Source organism: Bufo gargarizans, chromosome 2, assembly GCF_014858855.1.
Source record: "Bufo gargarizans isolate SCDJY-AF-19 chromosome 2, ASM1485885v1, whole genome shotgun sequence".
In the NCBI taxonomy this organism is placed as follows: Eukaryota; Metazoa; Chordata; class Amphibia; order Anura; family Bufonidae; genus Bufo; species Bufo gargarizans.
Genome location: NC_058081.1, coordinates 59,277,515 through 59,302,346, shown reverse-complemented (window position 1 = coordinate 59,302,346; position 24,832 = coordinate 59,277,515). Strand labels below are relative to the sequence as shown.

General features: G+C 43.8%; 1 protein-coding gene across 7 annotated transcripts in view; it reads right to left on the bottom strand.

Annotated features, from left to right (window-relative positions):
• The window catches only part of ANK1 (ankyrin 1), a 183,501-nt gene that overhangs the window by 1,674 nt on the left and 156,995 nt on the right, over positions 1 to 24,832 (bottom strand). For 6 of the 7 annotated variants that reach the window (XM_044278999.1, XM_044278997.1, XM_044279001.1 and 3 more), the window contains 3 exons: positions 20,909 to 20,992; positions 18,781 to 18,933; positions 17,161 to 17,301 (listed from right to left, as the gene is read on the bottom strand). In XM_044278999.1, coding sequence (XP_044134934.1) covers positions 17,203 to 17,301; positions 18,781 to 18,933; positions 20,909 to 20,992 — 336 coding nt within the window. In that variant the 3' untranslated portion in view covers positions 17,161 to 17,202. The remainder of the gene's footprint in view (positions 1 to 17,160; positions 17,302 to 18,780; positions 18,934 to 20,908; positions 20,993 to 24,832) is intronic. The other variant, XM_044279000.1, reaches the window with a different exon arrangement.

Genomic DNA, 24,832 nt, shown 5'->3' with positions numbered 1-24,832 from the left:
TGATTTCCTGGGTCGAGAGGGAACAGGAAGTGGAGATTGGGAGGGACCAGGAAGCAGCGGAGGATCGGTGACTTATTTTATTGGGACGATTTGCCATTGGGGAGTCCGAGTGACAACTCCTTTGGATCCTGTAATGAACATATTGGTTGTCATCAAGCAATAGATATACCTACTAATAAGTTCAATAGAACCACCTGACCGAACAGGATGATTCTGGAGAAATAGGGGCGGACTGACTATTCTGGCATTAGGGCCGTACCTGAGAGCTGCTGGCCAGTGATGGCCCATGGTTCCTTTAAGGAGTACTTGAACATTAAAGGGGTTTTCCAGGAATACAACATTGATGACCGATCCTCAGGATAGGTCATCAATAGCTGATTGGTGGGGGTCCAACTCCCAGCATCCCCACCAATCAGCAGTTTGAAGAGGCCGTGGTGCTCCAGTGAGCTCTGTGGCCTCTTCCGTGGCCAATGACGTCACCTTCACTGGGCACATGGCCTAGGCGCAATTCATGGGAAAGGGTCTGGACTGCAGTACCAAGCACAGCCAGTAGCCGATGAACGGCGCTGTGCTCGGTATGCTGTGAGGAGGCCGCGGCGCTCCGCTTCTTTAAACAGCTAATTGGCAGAGGTTCCGGGGGTAGGAATCAGATACCTATCAGATATTGATGACCCGTCCTGAGGATAGGTCATTAATAACGTACTGTTGGAAAGCCCCTTTAAACCCAAGCATATAAACACTCTAGTGGCTGGTAATGGGCCCATGATATTTAATGCCTACTAGCCCAGACCAACCTCCATCCACCCCTGCTGGGAAAGCTGGGTGACCACCACCTTGTGTCCTTCGGTGGCAGACATTGTTTGTCACTCAGCTTTTCCAGCTGCGAATAATAAGTAAGAAAAAGCTGAACGGAACATTGAACAATGGGACAGAAGAAGACAACTCAAGGATTAGCATTTACTAGGGTTTTATGCTGTTTCTGTGTGTTAGCTACGGAGAAATCTGTGCCTGCGAGCAGCGATTAGCAAGACGTGATCCCTCGGGTGGCAGAGCCTGGTGCATATATTTAGCTGGATGGGCTAGAATTAGAGCGGGTATTGTCTGGGTGTAATGGCAGCAGTGACATGCAGCAGAGATGGCATTGTGTTCTCTTTACACTAATTAATCCTGTTCTGCCTCTCATGTCCTTATTCTGTCCAAACTCTGGTCCCAGACGCGTCCTTCATTACCCTCTATCTAGTACAATGCCAGGCCTTGTTGCTGCAAATTAACCCCCTCCAGGCCCATTGTGATTGTCCAGCTGTATTATATACCAGTGATATCTCCATGGAAATATGCCGTTCTCTTCTTTGTGCCACCCAAAAGAAAGCCTCTACCAAGAATTTTGACCTATGCAACACCTATTGCTTCCTCTAGTGTGCATATTGTAAGGCTCTGTTCGTTGGGTGTCCATTATAGTGACAAACAGAACAGAAGGGCCTGGTGTTTGTTTTCCCTTTTCCATGACCCTTGGGTAGTCCAGCAAAAGGGACAGGACCAGCTAGCGGCCTCTATGGCATGTCCAGTATACATCTGGCACCAGCATTGCATATACTTCCTTCTGTGAGGATGAAATGAGAGGTGCCTCTCTCCATTCACTTTTATGTTAGCCATGAAAACGGCCCCCGTTCTGGAGGCTGGTGTAGGTCGCATCTATCAGACCTGCAAGATGTTAATATGACGCTATGCATGGCTAGCTGTGACCTTCTCACAGCTAGCCAAGCACAGCGCCGTACATTGTATAGTGGCTGTGCTTGGTATTGCAGCCCAGACCCATTCACTTGAATAGGACTGAGCTGTGCATCAGCCATGTGATTGATGAATGTGATGTTGCAGCACCCCTCTTCAGAACAGCAGTGCATTGCAACACTGAAAAGAGTTAAAAATGTGCATTTATGTAAAAATTGTACTTTTATATATGTATACACAAGATATTGATGGGCCATGTACACAACCAGAAAGCAGACTTATAAAGGTTGAAGTTGAGGATATACTACACGTACAAAGTTTAAGTTTTAAAGAATATAGAATTTAACGTGCTTAAATTTAAAACGATACCTTTATTATTCAACTGGGTTATAGAGCAAAAGGAGGTTTGCTCCAAGTGATATCTCGACTATGATATATACATTGGGACAAAGACTCCTCTTATAGAAAGGGAATAGATTCTGACATACGGTCAATAAAGTGCCGACTTGGTAAAAAAGAGAATGGGGGTGGTGGGTAGATGGATGGGAAAATATTCTTTCCCTAGATGACCCTCAAGATCTAAGATCCTGTGCCCAGGGTTGTCCCCTGATGGTGGAGACACCCTGTCCCCGTACCTAAGTCTCTTTATTGCCCTAAAAAGGCCCTACTGGAAGACCTGGATTGAAAGCAAATAAATCCAGGGAAAAACAAAAAAACAAAAAAACACACATATATAGATGAAATCATGTGTAGACAATAAAACAACCCCAACGCGTTTCAGCTGCAGATGGCAGCTCATCAGGGGGTGATGTGAACGTAGGGAACAGCAAAAATAAACAGATAACGTAAAATGATACTTAGCTCCTATGTAATATATATAACCTGTTAGGTTCTAATAACGATGATGAGCAACCTCTGTCAAGGGAGACATTACCTGTGGGTAAAGACACAATAAATCAGATATAGGTTACATGGTGGAGGACAAATAAATACCTCTCACCATGTCAGAGAAAAAAAGGTGCTCACCGATCAGAGGGGGGCCCTTGGAGAAGATGCATCCAGGGTATAGGAGGCTAGAGGGCTCAGGTGGGGCTGGCTGTATCCAGAATTTAAGCGCCGGCGTGTGGTGACACTTCCGGACGCCGAGAAAATGAACTTCCGGTTGGTGGAACGCATAGCAGTGATGCGATACGTCACTTCCGGTATTTGGAACGCATGTTGGAACGCATCGGTCCCGGACGTGCGGCCAGACAGCCTGGGAGATCGTCAAGGCTCAGATAAAGATGTATATATAATATTAAAACTTTGTGAACAGCCAATCCTGGCCCCCACTATTTATAGGCCAAGGACAAAAGACCTCCCCAGGAAGTTTTTTATATACCCATACAAAGGAATAGGAGGAGTCAGCCAACTGAAATGGCAGAAATATTTTACTCCACCTCCTACATAATCCAACAATATATGACTGGAATATATGTAGATGGGGCAAAGATATGGTGACAATAATATGTGTCACTACTAAAGTAATGGTGCTTCCCGCACCCGCATGGTGAAAAGGGACATAGTTACAGATATCCAAAAGAGCGGAGGATGGGACTAATTCAGAGACAAAGAAAGAACAATGGGCCGTGTATTGTGGCATTGTCAAATAAAACATGTATATGTCAGCCGTTCGTTTAGGCCTCCCGTTTAGGCCTCCCGGTGACTGGGATCGGAAGCGATAAATCCACTCGGACTCCTTTTGGAGTATCCTCCGGTCCCAGTCACCTCCCCTCGGGGGGAAGGGAACGACCTCGAGTACAGAGAACTTGATGGAACCAGGATCACCTCCATGTTGATCGTTGACATGATTGGCTATGGAGGTGTCCTTTTTTTTGGCGATATCATTCAAATGTTCACATACTCTGCGTCTAAGTTCTCTGTATGTTTTGCCAATATAGTCCTTGGGGCAGGAACACTGGCAAATGTACACAACCCCCCGTGTTTTGCAGTTAGCAAAGGTGCCGATGGTATGGACAAAATTAGTCATCGAGCAAGTGATTGTTTTAGAGGTACATATAAATTTACAGGCCTTACAGGTCCCGCATCTAAAAACCCCTTTTGGTTGTCTGTCAAGCCATGTGCCCTCCTTCTTAACGCCGGTGTAGTGGCTATGCACGAGTCTATCTCTCAGACTCCTGCCCCTACGGTAAGTTATTTGTGGGAAGGGGGAAATGGCTTTGGACAGATCATCATCCATCATTAAAATGGGCCAGTGATTTTTCAAAATAGCCGTGATATCTCTATTGGCAACGTCGTAGGTGGAAACCAGGCGAATCACGTTTGTGTCCCCTTTTTTTCTATTTCTAGGTACCAGTAGGTCCCCCCTATCACTATTCTCCGCTGTCTTAAATGCTTCTCTTAGAGTGGACACAGGGTAGCCTCTCTGTATAAGTCTATTTTTTAATTTCCTTGACTCACTATAGAAATTCTCCTTGACCGAACAGTTTCGGCGTGTACGGAGATATTGGCCTTTTGGGATGCCTCTTTTTACGGCCAGGGGGTGGTGACTGTCCCAATGTAATATATTGTTAGTGGCCGTCGGTTTGCGATACATGTTTGTCACAAGATTCCCAGCTACCGATGTAATCTCCACATCCAGGAAAGTTATATTTTTGGATTGTATCTCGCTCGTAAACTTAAGGCCCACATCATTTACATTCAGAGCAGACACAAAGTTCCCAAATTCCTCTTTACTGTCACTCCACACCAGGAAAATATCGTCAATATAGCGGGTCCAAAATATGATCTTACTGTTCCACCACATTGTGTGGTCAGGGAACACGTACTTATCTTCCCACCAGCCCAGGAAGAGATTTGCATAGGTAGGGGCGCAAGGACTGCCCATAGCAGTCCCCCTGAGCTGGTGGTAGAAGGACCCGCCATATATGAAGAAATTATGTGTAAGGGTATACTCCAAGAGGGACACGATGAAGTTGTTGTGGTTTAAACATTGTACACCTCTAGACCTCAGGAAATCGGCTGTTGCTGCTATGCCCTTTTCGTGTGGAATCGATGTGTATAGAGACTCGACATCGATGCTTGCGAGGTAGCAGTGGGAGTCTACAGAGATGGTCTCAATTTTTCTCAAGAAATCCATCGTGTCCCTCGTGAAGGAAGGCAAACTTGACACAAACTCTCTCAGGACTTTATCAAGGTATATACCACAGTGATGGGTCAAGGAGTCAATACCTGATACAATTGGACGTCCTTTAAGTGGGTTGACACCCTTATGTATTTTTGGTAAGCTGTAGAAGGTTGCCAACTGTGGGTTTTTGGGGAGAAGGAAAGCATGTTCGGATTTGCTGATCACTCCCTGCTCTAAGCCTTGCTGGAGAATTACCTTTAGTTGTGATTGGAAAATGGAGCTTGGGTCGCATGATAGTACCCTATAGCTTTTGGAGTCCTTAAGTAGATCAAGACACATTTTTTGGTAATTCGAATGGTCTAGAATTACCAAATTGCCTCCCTTATCAGATGGCTTGATGACGACACTGTTGTCTGTCTCAAGGTTCCTAAGGGCGGTGGATTCACATCGGGACAGATTAAAACCCCCAGAGTGTTTACAACTCAGTTGTTCTAGGTCATTACTGACCATTTTCAAAAAGATATCAATATGCTCTGAGTTCATGGGGGGTGGTAATTTAGTGCTGGTTGGGCGAAGGTCAGTGAAGGGACCCTCCCCTGGTTCCCTACTCCCCTCCTCACTTAAGTCCATAAGGATTTGGAATTCAGGGAAGTCTTCAAGGTCTATTCCTAACTCGTGGCAAGTCTGTCTGTTGTTGTTGTGATAAAATTTATGCCATTTGAGCTTTCTACAGAATAGGTTAAGATCCTTGATCCATGTAAAGATATCAAATCTTGTGGTGGGTACAAAGGAAAGACCTTTCTGTAGTACAGTCGTTTCCATGTCTGTCAGTGGCCGAGATGAGAGATTAATGATCTGCAAATTGTCCGCTAACGGCGATTTACGCCTCCCTTCACCCGATCTCTCAGATCGTATGGACCTTGGCTGTTGGCCAAAAAAGGAACCAGAGGTTGTTGAGTAGAGGTGTGAGAGGAGGAGAAAGAGGATGAAGGTGGGGGGGGGCTGGGCTGATCCTCCGCCTGTTCGGCCAGAGTATCCCCGTTGTCTCCCCCACCTCTGCCATCTTCGGCCTGGTCTATGGTTGTAACCACCTCTGTAGTAGTTGGTGTTTTGGTGCGTTCCGGCAGGATCTGAGTCAGAGAGTTCAGCCTCTGAAGAAGATACCTCAGACTCTGAGTAGTTAGGTGTCTTATTCTCGTAGTTATATGCCCTATTCTCTCTAAACTCGGCCAAGTCTTTGTTAAATTGACGATGTTTCCTTTCTTTAAGGAGATTCTGGAAACGTTCGACTGCCGTCTGTAATGACGATTCCCTTCTATCAAAGTCTGTGTCTGTTTTGAATTTAAGGACACCCTCAGTTAGATTTTTGAGGTTAGATGATGTTTTTTCAAAAACCTTCTTTTCCTCTTCTAGAAGGAGGGTCATAAGTTTAAGAGAGCTATTAGTCAGCTCTTGTTGAGAGCTATACCCTGGATGCATCTTCTCCAAGGGCCCCCCTCTGATCGGTGAGCACCTTTTTTTCTCTGACATGGTGAGAGGTATTTATTTGTCCTCCACCATGTAACCTATATCTGATTTATTGTGTCTTTACCCACAGGTAATGTCTCCCTTGACAGAGGTTGCTCATCATCGTTATTAGAACCTAACAGGTTATATATATTACATAGGAGCTAAGTATCATTTACGTTATCTGTTTATTTTTGCTGTTCCCTACGTTCACATCACCCCCTGATGAGCTGCCATCTGCAGCTGAAACGCGTTGGGGTTGTTTTATTGTCTACACATGATTTCATCTATATATGTGTGTTTTTTGTTTTTTGTTTTTCCCTGGATTTATTTGCTTTCAATCCAGGTCTTCCAGTAGGGCCTTTTTAGGGCAATAAAGAGACTTAGGTACGGGGACAGGGTGTCTCCACCATCAGGGGACAACCCTGGGCACAGGATCTTAGATCTTGAGGGTCATCTATGGAAAGAATATTTTCCCATCCATCTACCCACCACCCCCATTCTCTTTTTTACCAAGTCGGCACTTTATTGACCGTATGTCAGAATCTATTCCCTTTCTATAAGAGGAGTCTTTGTCCCAATGTATATATCATAGTCGGGATATCACTTGGAGCAAACCTCCTTTTGCTCTATAACCCAGTTGAATAATAAAGGTATCGTTTTAAATTTAAGCACGTTAAATTCTATATTCTTTAAAACATGTACACAACCACCTCTACTCTGTATGGAGAGGAGGGGTCATTCAAAACATTCTAGTTCACTGCAGTCTAGTGCAAAGTATAGAGGCGATCGCAAGCAGCTGACATGGAAGCTAGCCTGAAAAAGGAACCAGCCAGAGCCAAGCCAGAAAAAGAACAAGTATCCATCGGAGCAGCAGGCCAGATGGAAGAAGGTAGCGTAGAGTTAAAGTCATTGCAGAATTTCTGTTGTCCCGAGACCACTAAGTCTCCATCTCCATATCGTCAGTTTGCCTCTGGTGCCTGGGTACACACCGCAGTTTGTTCACCCGCGTGAGTACATTGCCCACATCCCACAGTGGCAGTGTGGACTTGCAACCTGTTCAAAAAGGTGCAGGGCTTAATCTGATGGGTCTGCCCTCTTGGTTGCATTGCTTTGCAAGGTGTATTACACTCCATGCCTGGATGGTTAAGTACAAGTCAGATAGAGAAGTGCAGTATCAGGAAGATTGCTCAAATCCGACACTATAGCCTATCAACTACCTGTGCGGCAGTAATACCTGTAACATCTGTGAAAGTGCATTTTGTGCACCAACGTCCAGTCCGTGCATGCTAAGAACTGCCCTGATGTGTTTGCATTTGAATTCTTCAGTAAAGAACTGTTCTGCTGTAGTGCCCTGGAGCAGGGGTACATTTACTTGTTTCCTCTATTCATAGCCATCAACTCTTTACTTTATTTCACTTTAAAGGGTTAACTTGCACTGACTTATACCATACCTCCCAATCATCACAGATCCGGCTGGACAGTCCTGGATTTCGGTGGCTGTCCCGCAGTCCCGGAACGGCTGAGGTATGTCCTGCTCTCAGCTGTTTCTGTGTCCATAGGATGCAGAGACAGCTGATCGTAATGGTGAAGCAGGCAGCGTTCCGTTCCCCTCTTCACCATGCAGCTCAGCCGTTGGCACTCCACAGTAGCAGCACGATGCCCTTACACATCACACTGCTGGTCTGTGTAGGAGGAGCGGGGAATCCGCCTCTGTGCTCCTCCTTCACAGAGCGCGTTGTGTGACAGTATCCTGCTGGGGAGCGCCGGCATCTGAGCTGTGATCATCGGTGGAACTAGGTGAGTATTTACAGTTTTTTTTCCACTTCCCTGAAGGGGGAACATATATGGTGTAACCACTGTGAGGGGGCACATATCTGGCTTAACCACTGTGAGAGGGCATATATGGCGTAATCACTGTGGGGGGCGGCAAATATCTGTCCATAACTACTGTGAGGGGGTACATATCTGGCCATAACTACCGTGAAGGAGGCATATATGGACATAGGGGCAGCACGGTGACTCAGTGGTTATCATTGGTGCCTTGCAGGGCTGGGGTCCTAGGTTTGAATCTGACCAAGGACAATATCTGCATGGAGTTTGTATGTGTGTGGGTTTCCTCTGGGTACTCCGGTTTCCTCCCACACTCCAAAGACAGACTGATAGGGAACTTAGATCGTGAGCCCCATTGGGGACACTGTGATGCTAATGTCTGTAAAGCGCTGCGGAATATGTCAGCGCTATATAAGTGCTTAAAATAAATAAATAGCTACTGTGAAGGGGGTACATCTAGGCATAACTACTGTGAAAAGGGTACAATATGGGCATAGCTACTGTGAAGGGGTACATCTAGGCATAACTACTGTAAAAAGGGGACAATGTGGGCATAGCTACTGTGAAGGGGCACATTGTGGGCATTACTATTGGAAGGAGGCACAATGTGGGAATTAGTACTGTGTGCTGGCACAAAGGGGGAATAATTACTATGTAGGGGCATTAAAGGGACTGAGTGTGTATAATTATGTTTTGGGAGGAGTTAGAGATGCGCGCTGCACATATTGTCCCTCTTTCTGTTTTTCAAAAGTTGGGAGGTATGCTATTTAATACTGTGTTCCTGCATTTTATATTTTTGACTTGTTATATATCCTGTTCATTCGCACTGTGTTTACACAGCATTTTGGAAAGGGTTAATGAATACAGAGAGACTTTTGGTACTTTCTAGCTAATAATGAGAAGCTTGTAATTTTCCACAGTTACCATAAGGCAGGCATGGCCAACCTGAGGCTCTCCAGCTGTTGTAAAACTACAACTCCCACCATACCCTGCTGTAGGCTGATAGCTGTAGGTAGCCTGGGCATGCTGGGAGTTGGAGTTTTGCAACAGCTGGAGAGCCTCAGGTTGGCCATCCCTGCCATAAGGTTTAAAGAAGAGCATGTTTTGGAGGGGAAACCCCAGACTTGTTTACCACCAAAACCAGACAGACTGACCTTTTGAATGTCTGGTTTAGGCCTGTTATTCTGTCTGAAAACCAGTTTTTGTCTGGAAAAACTGCTTTGTCATTGCCAATGAGTATCACTGAAGCTCTAATGTAGCTCGAGAATATGAGAGACGGGAATTGTAACATTGTATTTGCTTGTTCTGAGTTTCTCCTCTCCCCCCTCCCACTAGAAGGTTCTAGTTCAACTAGAAACTGTATGTAAGGAGAACAGTCAGAGCCCCTAGAAGTTAGGGATCAGTGCTTAGAAGAATAGACTCGTGCCAGACTGCATGAGGGACCAGAAGAAGATGCTGAGATGTTGGTGCTGAGCCATAGACTATGGGTCACCAGCCCTGTGACCATGGAGCCAGCCGGACTACTGAGCCACAGACCGTGGGCCTCCAGCCTTTGACCAGGGCACCAGCCTTCAGAGAGAGAGGGACAGCTAGCTCAGGCCTTTCCTCAGCATCTTCTTTTGCCAGAGAGGAGACTGGGGAATCAAGCCCTATACCTCGCCTGTATTGTTTTGCACCTGAATTTCTCCAGTAAATTTAATGATATGTAAATGTATATGATGTGATCACTGTGCACTGTCCAAATAATACTGCTATATAATTAATATTAACAATCATGGTGATCAAAAGCCTCAACAGGCAACCCCCTCCCTCCCCAATTGATGTGACCTGTGCGACCACACAGGTTGTAGACCCTTAAGGCCAGCACTGGTATTCATCACCATTTAACTCCTCAGGGTAGTTCTATGTGGCTATATGGTGGGACTGTACAGCAGTCTTCACCAGTTGTTACCGTCTATGTCCTCAGGTGCACAACTATGCAACACTGAAAGAGGATGCAGACACTGACACTAATCATAGGTCTATATTTATCTGCTCGGCCCTGAAGGTGTCACATAACATGGCCCCCGTGTAGTCTGTGGTGGGGGGGCAGGCCAGGTCTAGTCTCCTGATTGGACATGACGGAGAGTAAAGGGCACACACAGATTATCAGAGGATAAATCACGACTACAGGGGAAAAAGTGACAGCAACAAGGCTGCAAATCGAGAGGCCCAAGTATATCAGAGCACACATATCTGTGTATATTTAGACCACGATCGTACGTGAAATCAGAAAGGGGAACATGAGCACTGGAACATTCATATTCAATTCTCGTGGAATTTATGAACAGACCAGCAGCATGACCATTAAAGTAGCATGCTTTTTACAAAGACCCCTCTAAAGAGGACCTGTCAGCAGGGGCATCCCTATTAAACCAGGCATGCGGCCTGGTAGGGTGGATCCTGCTGAATAAAATAATACCTGGATGGCAAAAATCTGTTGCCCCATTTTAGTGAAAATTGAGTTTAATGCCATATACAAATTTGGATTCAGTCAACCGAGGGGCGGCACCTCTGCTGCTTTGCTTTCCTGCTTTTGCCACGCCGTTCTCCCCTTCCCTCGGGAACTGAGGCCCTAATTTTCTTATAGAATTAAGCTATGTTTTCTCTAGAACCCTGCAAAGGATTTTCGCCATCCAGGTGTTGTTTTAATAAGCAGGAACAACCCTGCATCATGCACTATGCCTGGTTTAATCAGACTGATCCTGCTGACAGATGCTCTTTAAAGTGCACATAATGGCTATGTAGATAGGAGGTGCTAGGACCAATCGCATAACAAGTAATAAACTGCACCTCATGTGATTGGCTTGAAAGGCCTGGCAGAGCATCACCAGGGATGAAACCCAGCGATATCTATGCGTTCCAGACTTCAGGCTGTAATTGACTGCAAAGGATTTGCAACCAAGTATTAAAAAGTGAAAGTTTGATTTATGATTATTCTGTCCCATTACTTAACAAGTGGGAGGCACATGTGCAAACTGTTGTAATTCCTACACAGTTCACCTGATTTGGATGTAAATACCCTCAAATTAAAGCGGACAGTCTGCAGTTAAAGTACATCTTGCTAGTTTCATTTCAAATCCATTGTGGTGGTGTATAGAGCCAAACATTTTAGAATGTGTCAATGTCCCAATATTTATGGACCTGGCTGTATTTTCCCATACATCTCAATGTACTCAATGAGAAACAGTAACCCCCATGATCTTCACTTTGGGCAAATACTGTATATATTTCACTGCTTAAGCCCTGCAACTGAATACCCTGGCCAAGGCAGATACAATTGCACCCTCGATGGCACCAAGCCCACCCTACCAAAACACTGTCTACAGCAGTGGTCTTCAACTCCAGTCCTCAGGGCCCAACTACCGGTCATGTTTTCAGGATTTCCTTAGTATTGGGCAGCTGATATAATTAGTGTCCATCCATCAGTATCTGTGGGATACTCCTAAATCCTGACCGGCAAGTGGGCCTTGAGGACTGGAGTTGGGGAACCGTGGTCTACAGGATCAGTACTAGGTTTTCAGATTGTTCTTCTTTCATTATTACAGAACACATTATAATTTTATGACTAGTTTTTACCAGGGGTGCACCTAGCCTTTCTGCTGCCTTAGGTGAAAACTAAAATGGCGATTCCCCCCCATGTCAGTTTGTTAACCTAATGTCACGTGTCCGGTACCAGAGGATCGGAGAGACTGGCAACTCGTGGGTTAAATTGACAAATTCACAGTGGATCTTATTGTTTCTGTGTTTTGGTGAATGCCACACCCCTTGCTTCAGGTGTTGCTTGTTGGTGATTTGATCTCACTCTTGGAGGTGCGCTTTATAGATTTTCTTCCTGCCATCTAACTAGCTGGTCGGTTGTACTCTGTGGTGCTTCTGGAGTTGCCAGTTTTCTACTTTCAGATAAGTCTTATCTTTTCTTATTGTTTTGTGTTTGTTATATTCCCTGTTGTTTGTATCTGGCCTGAGACAGAGACTTCCATTCGTCCATCTGGGGAGGAATGGGTTGTCTCTGGTCCTAACCTCATTCCAGGGCCTTATAGGGATATAAGGGCCTAGGTATCCAGCATATGAATATTCCTACCTTCAAGGTCTATTCATATTGATAGGTAGTTAGGGCCCAGATTGGGGTTGTCTAGGAGGTGACCTGTTTGTTTCCTAGTTTCCAGGCCCAGTTACTTTTCCCCTTCCCTCCTGTGTTTAGTGTGGAGTTTCCCCCCTCCCCCCTCTTCCCCCTACCTGGTGCTGCCAGAGGGGATCGCCTCACCTGGCCTCAATGGTGGTGCACGCCTGGTTTTTACACTCAGTTGTCAGAACTGGGGCTATGCTGGGTCCAGAAACACCTGGCAGTGGAGTTACATGGCAGCCATCCCTACAGTCAAATGATCACCAAATTCGGCACCCGGCTTTCGATGAGAACACCTGGCCATCTAATTTTGGAATATTGGATTTCAACATGCCCGATCCTTCTCTTCTCAATGGAGATAAGCAGCCACCAGGGGTGTCTATTCTCTCCATTCACATCCCAGGTCAACGCAGCATGCACAGGTATGGAGAATTAGCTGTCAGCTATTGAATTTGTATGGCCGGCCTTTAATACCCAATTACCTCTTCTATATATGTGTGTGTATGTGCAGAAATGATAGAATACTTTTGTATTGAGTATCCAGCAACCTCTCTCTCACAGTAGGCCACCAAACGTACAGCTGGTAGTCTCCATAATACTTGGATAGACCCTAAGGTATTTCATAAACTTTTCTAAATTTCTATACACCATCAAACTTCTGCTGGTTGCCCTTGGAAACAGACAGCATTTTATCTTCCCTCTGCTGTCAGACATGTGACCTCCCACAATGCACTGAATTCGGGATTTTCCTTTAGACATGAAAGAATAAGAAACCGTTTCATTTTATGTAGATTTTAATATCCGCTATTATAAATTGTGGAATTTTGCAGGATAGCACTGAGGTCTCTTTCACATGAAAAATTGCAGACGGGCATTTTCAGAACCAATAAAATTCTATGGGGCTATTCACATGGCTTTATTTTTTAGCAGCCAGTGAACAGCGGTATTCAAAAAACACAGCCAGAGCCAGACAGACTTTCATAGAAATCAATAGGCCAGTTTTTAACGGCTGTTCAGATAGGGGTGCACCAGTCTAACGGCTGTTAAACTGTTAAAAATGTCTAGAAGGGCATTTAAGGGATTAAGAAAAAAAACTCATCCACTTGAACAAGCGGGCATACTTGCTCCTCACCGGAGGCAGCAGGACCTGAAGCTCCCAGCGTGATGATGTCACATGATCATGATGGGAGTGCAAGTCCTGTAGCATTCAGTGAGGAGAGAGTGTCCCAGCACTATGCAGGGTGGCACTAAAATGGGTATACTAAGAAGGGCCTTATATATACTGGGGGGCATTAACAGGGGCCTTACATATACTGGCGGGCACTAAGAGGTGCCTTATATACTCTGGGTGCACTGAGAGGGGGCATTATTCATACTGGGGGCCATTTGATGAACAGGGGCCACTCTGGGGGGCATTATGTATACTCAGGGCACTGCATGGGTTAGAATAAAAAAAAAAAAAGCCTATAAAATCCATCTGTTTTTAATGGCCAGTAAAAAAGGATGCAAAGCGGCCATTAAAGAGGACCTTTCATCTGCTTCAATTATAGGAGCTAAATACCTGGACTTGCGGGGTACCCCTCGCTGATGCTGCCACCCGTTTTTTTTTTTTTTTTTTGTAAACATCGCTTCTACGCCCGCTTCGCCCTCCTGAAGTTTAATACTGAGCATCAGTGTAGGGAGGAGGAGACCCGGGGTTTCTCAATGGGTGTCTCCTTCTCCCTGGCTTTGCTGCGATCCAATCACATCGGAGAGCGTCACAGCCATGGAGGAGACACCCATTGAGAAACCCTGGTGTCTCCTCCTCCCTGCACTGATGCTCAGTATTAATATACTGAGCGCGAAAACTTCAGGAGGGCGCAGCAGGGCATAGGAGCGATGTTTAAAAAAAAAAACAAAAAAAAACGGGTGGCAGCATCAGTAGGGGGTACCCCGCAAGTATTTAGCTCCTATAAGCAAAACAGATGATAGGCCCTCTTTAAAAACTGATAGTTGGCCAGGAAATGGATGCACACACTGATGCAAAATGGCCATGAAAAACAGACAGTAAGGGACAGATACCGCTTATAAAAATTATGCACTGGAAGTCCGTGTGCCAGAAACTGGTCTATGCCAGCTAGGGGCTGGCGCAGACTTAAGCTACAACTGTTATGCCAGTTTCTGGCGTAAGTCATAGTAAATCCAGCCCTCCCACTAAGCCCTCTTCTTTTCTCGTCATTTCGGAAAAGTGGCAAGAATGTTGCAAAGTGTGGCGCAGGTATGTCTCTCAGTGTGTCCGTTTTTAAATGGTTGTGTGAATGTAGCCTAAGGTTGAGTAGAGACACTGAGCTGATGCGGGTTGAAGGGCAGATCAGACTGGCCCATTGTATGGGTCTATACCTATAAAACTATGCATTAAATGAATCTTTAATGAGGTGATAATTGCCCTGTAAAGTCAGCTCTCTAGACATATGTCCTGTCAGAGGTGCCCTTGAGCAGTGAGCCCCTGGGCAGCTGCCAGTTTTGTCCTATTATTATAACAGATCTGTTAGAGAAATTGGTCTGTCTGGATATTCCTACCTCTCAAATTTCTCTTCTCCTCTGAACATAAATCCCCTATAGCCTCAAGTCATCACATGCACATGACCGAACATTGCGATGGCTGCTCTCATTGTGCACGTTCTGCTGCCTTCTAAGTGCACACATGCTGGTGTAAAGCAATATGGCACCAGGCAGAAGGACCAAACCGGTATTCCAAGAATTCAGCTCCAAATTGTCCTGCATAGCTGAGCCATCCATAAACCGTGAGCCCAAGGGCAGCTGCCAGCTCTATAATTGGATGGCCCTTTGTGTTAGGCACTGCCCAGTACCTCTGAAGCTTTTACAGAATATCCTCTCCCGCGAAGCTCTAGCGGAAATTCACATACAGTGTACTTGCTGCGGATTTGCACCGCAAATCTAAATAAACTACAGTACCCTACACATTAATGTATTGGGGTAAAAATCTGCAGCACAGTCCATGGAATCAACACAGATTTAGATATATTGACAACTTGGTGTTCTTATCAAGGGGTGTGTCCCTACACAGTCTGACACAGTCAACATTGATTGGATAATGTCAGAATACAGGGACACACCCAAACTGGTAACACCCACTTCTCAATCTATTCATACATTTCCAGCAGGAATAACAGAGGAATGGCGCAAAAACAGGTTCTCTAAAAAGATGCTCCAAAACTGTTAGTAAGCACATGTATTCCTCATAAACTAAGACATGTCAGGAAAAAAGACTGGTCCTCTTTAACCCCTTAAAGGGTTTTTCTGTGTGTTTAGTATTGATGACCTAACCTCAGGGTAGGTTATTAATATCTAATTAGTGGGTGTCCAACACCCGGCCAGCTCGGCTATTTCTGTCAGCCCCATAGAAGTGAATGGAGCGGTGACCGCACTTGCGAGGTGTGCTTCCCATTCATTTCAATGAGATTGCCAAAAAAAGCGGAGCGCACTGCTCGCCTATTTTCGGCGCTCCCATAGGTATGAATGGGGGCTGCTCCATATGCGCCCTCCAAGACTTTCCAGGCTAAAGATAGACATTAGGGGCATATCCTAGCGACACGCCCCCAATGTCTGAGGTGAGAAACCCCTTAAACTGCTCATTTGCATATGGATTAAGAGGAAGATGGTTATATGAGGCTGCTCGGACAGTCAAATAGCAGTCTTTACATGGGTCCCATACAGGGAAGTGTCAGAAGTTAGAAGATACATGTAGCACAGAGAAGATGGGACAGAATGGATGAAAGGATTATGCAAGGAAGGACTGTCAGGGGTGCAGGATTTAGGCAAGACAAGCAGGATGAGTGGAGATGACAGACCAAGAGAAAATATGAGAAGGAAAGAGAAGATCTTGTTAGGAAAGATGACGAATGCATGGATCCATGAAAGCAATAATATCCTAAGTACATGGGAATTGTCAACACTACTATTAAAGGGGTGGCCTGCTAAACTGATCAGTGATCAACTGTAATCTCTGGTAAATGTTCAACTTCTCTGCAGCGCCACCACAGGGGAAATGAAGGATTACACAGTGCCCATTCATATTAATGGGTTATCTGTGTAATGCAAGACAGGACAGGTCCTCCAGAGTGAGAGACACTCTTTGTAACCACTCTCCACTTGAGTGATGAGATGAGGAACAGAGGCCTACCCCTATTATCTCAGAATTCTCTCATAGGGTAAATGACAATGGGTTTTCTAAACTGGACAACCCATTTACATCAAGAAGGAACGAAACCCGTAAGCTTTAATAATAGGATTACCCAATAAATTGTTCTTACCCATAGTTTTAAATCAAAAGCTCTTTGACCCTAATGCAAAATCTGTAACAGGGCCCCTATCTACCATATGTTTTATATAGTACTGGTGTGGTCTTTCGGCCAACCCAAGGAACCAGGTCTTGGCTGCAACTGCTGCCTCAGCTCCTCCTATAGCTATGCTCATGTTGGTAACCCTGGGCTTTATTCAAACTTTTCATGGTGCTCTTGCTGTTAGCTGGTGTTAATAACTTATTAATGAAGTCATTAAAATGTCCATTATAGAAGAGGAACATATGGGAGACGCAGTCTATGACAACATTCATGTTTTGGGTGCTGATGTAGGGTATCACATTATTGAGTCCTAAGATGCGGGTGAATTGTTTGATAATCTTGTCATTTAGATGATGGATACAGGTTAGGCTATTCTTAGGGATGAATTATGGAGGTCCTGGTTAGTGTTGCTTTTTGTTATGATGATACCTGGGATTGCCCTTATTGACATTTATTACCTGGGTGTTTCCCATTATTTTGGGCGTCCCAGATTTGTGGTCTCACTGCTGCACCCGTTTTGTGCCGGCTCTTTTCACAATCTGTGCCCCTTTCCTCCCGTCTCCGACCTCTGATCTCAAAGAGTCAAATTCGTCCTCTGCCTGCCAGGGGCAGCCCGGGGATGGGGACATGAGGTCAGGGGTGGACATAGGCATTAAATGACACACGGGGACGACAGAGGTAAACAAGGGACCAAGGACACAGAAGGGTAAAGCAACGATGAAATGGGATGGAGAAAAATAGAACAAATGAAAATCCTTAGGGACATAAACATTTCGAAGACAGAAAAACAGAAACAAGAGACAGAGAGAATCTGTGTGTTGCTAACAGAGCAGAATGGTATTGCATATCTTGTACTGATCCTGAGTTACAACCTCTATTTTGCTCCAGAGCTGCATTCATAATTCTACTGGTTGTCATTGGAAACAGTCAATAAATTTGTCACAGCCTCTTACAATTTAGCTGAGCTTGAATAATGGGACAGTTATTTTCCAGATTGCACTATAGATCCTGCTATAAAGCCTACACTATCGAGAATATGAAACACCAGTGAAAACACCGATCCAGCAAGGGATGCTGGGATATTTCAGCTCTGAAGGCTGCCGAATTCAGCAAGCAGCTTTGAAATGTAATACATCTGTACAACAGGATGGGTAGAAGATAGGTAATGTAATGTGATCAACACTGATGGTGAGTATACAGGAACATAGTACACATCAGTCCCGTTCTCCTCCCTCTTCCTTTAGCTCACTATCACAGAAGTGCAGCGAACAGAGAAATGCACAGATCTGCTAGCAATCAGTGCCGGCAACAAGTCAGTAAGTCGGGGACACTTCAGATATAGGATGGAAGAGTAGGGATAGTAATTAGCAGAGCTGGCAGCTATCGGAGCCGGCAGCAAATCAGGTGGGCAGGAACAAGTCACACATATGTAGACAGGCAGGGGCTGGGGTAGGGAGAGAAGAGGTAAGCTGAGAAGCCTGCCTCTGTATTTACACAAAAAAAGAGAAAATGTTCTCTAAATTGGCTTTCTGGGAAAACTCATGGATGCCTATTATGTATGGTCCATAAAAGTCTAACCTCCAATCTTAAACCAGCAGGACATTTAGTCCCATCTTATTTTAAAAAAGAATTTCTCATCCAGGACAAGCCCTATCCTATGTCACATTTTTGGAGACCACAATAGAGTATAATTCATATCATGTAACTTTCCTGTTTGTTATCCAAATGATTATTTTAGCAAAGTTGGCCAACTATGGCTGTTAAAGGGGTTTTCCACTAGTTAGATATCGATGAACTATCTTTTGGATCAATATCAGATCAGTGGAGGGCTGACACCCAACACCCCAGCTGGAAACAAAATACTGGACGGAATTGGAAGCAGAAGGCTCCATCCTCTGTGTCATGGCTAAACCAAGGGTTCTGCAGCTCAGCTCCCATTCAGCTTAAATCTGTGACACAAAATGACTGTGAATAAAATGTCTGTACATCGGTCACATCTGATAAAAGTAAAGTTGGTGAAGAAAAGAAGGGAAAGGGAGAAATATAGAAGAAAGAATAATAATATAAGGACCACATACCTCTCGATGCAGTACTGCGTACTTCAGGTAATTGGGAGTCTCACTCTCAAGCTCTTCAGGCTCTTGCAATGTTCCTTCAATGATAAAGTCTTCATTGTCCCCCAGATCTGTGGACCCTGGTGGCCCCACCCTGCGCAGCACCTTCCGAACTGTCTGTAGGTGATATCAGAAATCAAGGTCATGTTAATGGAAAGGTATACAGGTGATGGTCCATCTAAAAGAAAATGAATGATAGATGAGAGGCTATAGTTTTACCCGTTAAAGGGTCCGACACCTAGCAGCACCAACATTCAGCTGTTAGAAGAGGCCGCAGTGGCCCATTTAGCGTTTCCATTGTCAAAGGGCTGTGCTCCTTTACAGTCTGATTGTCAGCACTGATTAGATTTCAGACCAACAGTTAACACCCTATGAGTTGGAGGAACATATGACGGCAGGATCAGACTACACAAAGTTTGTTTGTAGTCTGTTACCATGGAGACACAGAGGGCTGCATAGCAGCTGTATAACAATACATTGCTTCAGTTTTTATTATGGATTCATTAGAACAATAAACTGGTTGCAAAGGTATACCTAGCCATGTAGCTAAGATTTTAGGGGACATTGTACTTCTCAACCGGTGGTTGATGTAAAATTTGTCTTAACACTTAAGTGATTGTCCGATAAATATCATTTAGTGATATGTATGTGCATTTTTCGGACGCCCACCGCCAATGAACTCTGCAGTGTCCCGGCAGCCCATTAGATAAGGGGTTATTGTGACGTTGGTTGTGCACTTTGTATCTCAAAGGCAGTGTATGGTGAATAGACTGTTGAATGGCCAGCCATCCCCTTAGTGACAGTTGCCGGGTGTAGGCTGGCACCACCTTTTCCTTTGGAGAAGGAAGGAGTGTAGTTATGTGTAAGCAGCCAGGAGCAGCACTTACAGGGACATTTTTGTACTGTGAACTAGAAGCAGCCAGTGAAATAACAGTTTATGTGCTAGCCCCTGAGGGAAGAAAATGCCAGAAAGAATAGCGACCATACAAAGGAGAGTAGTGAATATATGTCAGAAAAGCTAACGCCTGTGCTTTGGCTATAGACTTTCCTGCATTTTGGTTGGGGCAATCAACCTCAAGTCCCTCATGATATTAAAAAGATAGACTGGCCATCCGAGGGTACTATGGAAATATAGAAATAGAAAGAGAGTATTTGCACCCCTTGGCTGAGTTGGGAAAACTGTATCTGTAAAGGGGACTCAGAGGGAACTCCCTATGCACAGCCTTGGGAAAACTACCTATGCAACACGTATAATAAGAAATGTGCCTATCTCTGCCAACACTTATACAGGATACCTCTGTAATTGCCAGTAAAATGGTTCATCTGTTACATCGGCCTCATCATTGTGTGCTCCAGCACCTGCACAGCTACTGTATTGCCTAGCAATCTCACTGGGAGAGAGCCCTGCATGCAACTCAAAACTCATGTACGACAAGGGCACCCTACCTAGCACCAGCCAGAAGTCCAAAAGCTAGGGAGTGCACCAAAGGGAGGAAAAGGTGCATCCTTCCCATCACTGCCCGGCCTAGGGCAGTGATGGCTAACCTCCGGCACTCCATATGTTGAGAAACTACAACTCACAGCATGCTCCATTCATTTCTGAGAACAGCCAAGCTAGTGTGCATTTTGGGAGTCATAGTTTTACCACAGCTGGAGTGTCGGAGGTTAGCCATCACAGGTCTAGGGAATGCAAGAGTGAGTGAGGACTGCCACCGTACTACTGCCACCATCATTGCCACTAACACTCCTGTTCTCTCCTCTCCTGAGTTTGCTGCAGCTCCACAATGCATAACAATACCAAGTCAGTAACTGGGGGACCAAAGTGTTGGTCGTATGCAATGAGATGCTACTCTTTCGATAAGTATGGTCTTCTGCGAGCTGTCCTTGCAGGATTTATTTTTTTAACTCGGCAGAAAAGTGAAGGTCCACATTATATGTCAGCAGGATCCATCAGGATTCGTTGGGATGCATGTGAAATAGGATCCACCATATCTCTCATGGGCTCCAATAAGTGAAAAAATATAGAATATAGCAATCCCAAAATCAGAGTTCTACAGACACCACAATGAAGGCAGTCAGCCAGCGCACTCACCTTCTTTGTTACTATGTTCCCTTGCTCATCTGTAAATTCTTCCTCTGTCACTTGCTCCCCTGGAAGGTCAGACACTTCGTTCCCCTGGAAGTGGAAACGTTACATAACTTAGATTATTGTCATCACTATTTTCAGCTATTCTTATTACATATTGCATTTGCAGACATTCATGATTACAAAGCCATATGGCCGAGTCCCATTATGTGAACCTTCAGAGTGACGGAGCTTGACCAGACTGAGCTGTAAATAGCTCAGGAGATCACAAGAGTTATTTTACCGGTCAGTGAGTGGACTCAAGTGCTATAGCTGATTTCATCAGAGAGGGCCGTCATTTTGCAGGCTGCCCCATTCACAAAAATTCACGTCGACTTCCCGGACCACAGAATATTGTCCTTTTCAGAGGCTACAGTACATTGTTTCCAGAAGACCAAAAATATTCCTCATAGTATTTTTTGAGGTGTGTTTCAAGCCAAGGAGGATTTGTATTTTGTATTACACAATTTTGGGGAAGATAAAATGTATTAACTGTTATTACCTATTTTGGGGTGATAATGGGAAAAGAGCAGTTCCACCATTGCTTTTTGCACTTTAGATTTACAACATTCACCATACGGCACAACTAGCGTATTACTGTTATTCTGTGGGTCCAGGCTCGGACTGGCCCACAGGGGACAGGGCAATCCCCCGGTGGGCCCCTAGTCTCCCACCCCCTGCACAAGTGGCACATAACACAGTATATTCAATGTTCAGCACCTCAATCCCGCTTATGTTCATATAAAAAAAACTTGTTAAATTATTTATTATATTTGGATGTATCTGTATGGTGGGCCCCCAAAATAAATTTTACTGGTGGGCCCTATGTACCCCAGTCCGACACTGTGTGGGTCAGTACGATTATGGTAATACTAATGTAATTTATGTGTTTTTTTACTATTGTTGCAGAATAATAGCACGTCTCATTGTGCTGTTGTAGCTGTATATGGATTGGTTCATGCGGGGTGAGATGCCGTTTTCATTGGTACCATTTTTAGGAGTACATGGGACTTATAAACATTTATTTTTCGGGGCAGCGATGAATAGGAAAAAAACAATTCTGTATTATTTTGCATTTTTTATGTTGATCATTCGGCGGTATAAATACTGTTATCTTTAGCATATAGGTTGTGGCAAGCAGGGTGTGATATTATTTATGAGTGTGTGTGTTTTTTTTACCACTTTCACAGGATTTTTTTTTAAATAAATTGTATTAACTTAAACTGTTCATTAACTTTATTTTTTATTTTTTATCCTGCTAGGTAATATGGCTTTTATAATGCAGTGGTATACCTTGTACACCAATGCATTTTAGCGTTTCGCCATACCAGTGATAGGCTGTCTATTAGACTGTGTTTGTGGTACAGTCTAACAGTCATACAGCTATGTTAGGCTCCCAGCTGCCATGATACCACATCAGCACCCTGTGATGTGTTTGTGGGGAGATGATGGTAACAGGGCGCCTTGTCCCCGTGACTTCCTAGATGCCAGGTCACTATTGACCATGACAAATCAGGAGTTTAGCGTCCAGCATGAGAGTTATCTCCAATGATGGCCATTACAGCACTGACTGAAGCTGGGCTCCCATGTTTATTCAGATTGCTGCACCAGCGCAGTGTATGATGCCTGTTTAGGATTTATTGTGTGAGCAGCAGGGACTGGAAAGACTTGACAGGGCGGATCAAAGAAAGTCTCATACTTAGAAATACGCAGTCCTATTATATAAATGATATATATACACGGGAGACTGCATCCTATACACTGTTATACAGACCAGGAAACAGTCCTATTATATAAATGATATATATATACACCGGAGCCTGCGTTCTATACACTGATATACAGACCGGAAAACAGTCCTATTATATAAATTATATATATACACCGGAGACTGCGTCCTATACACTGATATACAGACCGGAGAACAGTCCTATTCTATAAATGATATATATATACCAGAGACTGCGTCCTATACACTGATATACAGACCGGAATACAGTCCTATTATATAAATTATATGTATACACCGGAGACTGTTTGCTATATACTGATATACAGACCGGAGAACAGTCCTATTATATAAATAATATATATACAGCTGAGACTGTGTCCTATACCCTGATATACAGACCAGAGAATAGTCCTATTATATAAATGATATATATATATACAGCTGAGACTGTGTGCTATACACTGATATACAGACTGGAGAACAGTCCTATTATATAAATGATATATATATACAGCTGAGACTGTGTGCTATACCTGATATACAGACTGGAGAACAGTCCTATTATATAAATGATATATATACAGCGGAGACTGCGTCCTATACACTGATATACAGACCGGAGAACAGTCCTATTATATAAATGATATATATACAGCTGAGACTGTGTCCTATACACTGATATACAGACTGGAGAACAGTCCTATTATATAAATGATATATATATACAGCTGAGACTGTGTGCTATACACTGATATACAGACCGGAGAACAGTCCTATTATATAAATGATATATATATACAGCTGAGACTGTGTCCTATACACTGATATACAGACTGGAGAACAGTCCTATTATATAAATGATATATATACAGCGGAGACTGCGTCCTATACACTGATATACAGATCGGAGAACAGTCCTATTATATAAATGATATATATACAGCTGAGACTGTGTCCTATACACTGATATACAGACCGGAGAACAGTCCTATTATATAAATGATATATATACACTGGAGACTGTGTCCTATACACTGATATACAGACAGGAGAACAGTCCTATTATATAAATGATATATATACACCGGAGACTGCGTCCTATACACTGATATACAGATCGGAGAACAGTCCTATTATATAAATGATATATATACAGCTGAGACTGTGTCCTATACACTGATATACAGACCGGAGAACAGTCCTATTATATAAATGATATATATACACTGGAGACTGTGTCCTATACACTGATATACAGACAGGAGAACAGTCCTATTATATAAATGATATATATACACCGGAGACTGCGTCCTATACACTGATATACAGACAGGAGAACAGTCGTATTATATAAATGATATATATACACTGGAGACTGCGTCCTATACACTGATATACAAACCGGAGAACAGTCCTATTATATAATTGAAAAATATACTGGAGACTTTGTCCTATTCACTGATATACAGACTGGAGAACAGTTCTATTATATAAATTATATATATACACACACCTTAGACTGCCTCCTAAATACTGATATACAGTCCGGAGAACAGTTCTGTTATATAAATGATATATATACACCGGAGACTGTGTCCTATACACTGATATACAGACTGGAGAACAGTTCTGTTATATAAATGATATATATACACCGGAGACTGTGTCCTATACACTGATATACAGACTGGAGAACAGTCCTATTATATAAATGATATATATACACCGGAGACTGTGTCCTATACACTGATATACAGACCAGAGAACAGTCCAATTATATAAATGATATATATATACACTGGAGACTGTGTCCTATACACTGATATACAGACCGGAGAACAGTCCTATTATATAAATGATATATATACACCGGAGACTGTGTCCTATACACTGATATACAGACCAGAGAACAGTCCAATTATATAAATGATATATATATACACTGGAGACTGTGTCCTATACACTGATATACAGACCGGAGAACAGTCCTATTATATAAATGATATATATACACCGGAGACTGTGTCCTATACACTGATATATAGACCCGAGAACAGTCCAATTATATAAATGATTGATATATATATACACTGGAGACTGTGTCCTATACACTGATATACAGACTGGAGAACAGTCCTATTATATAAATGATATATATA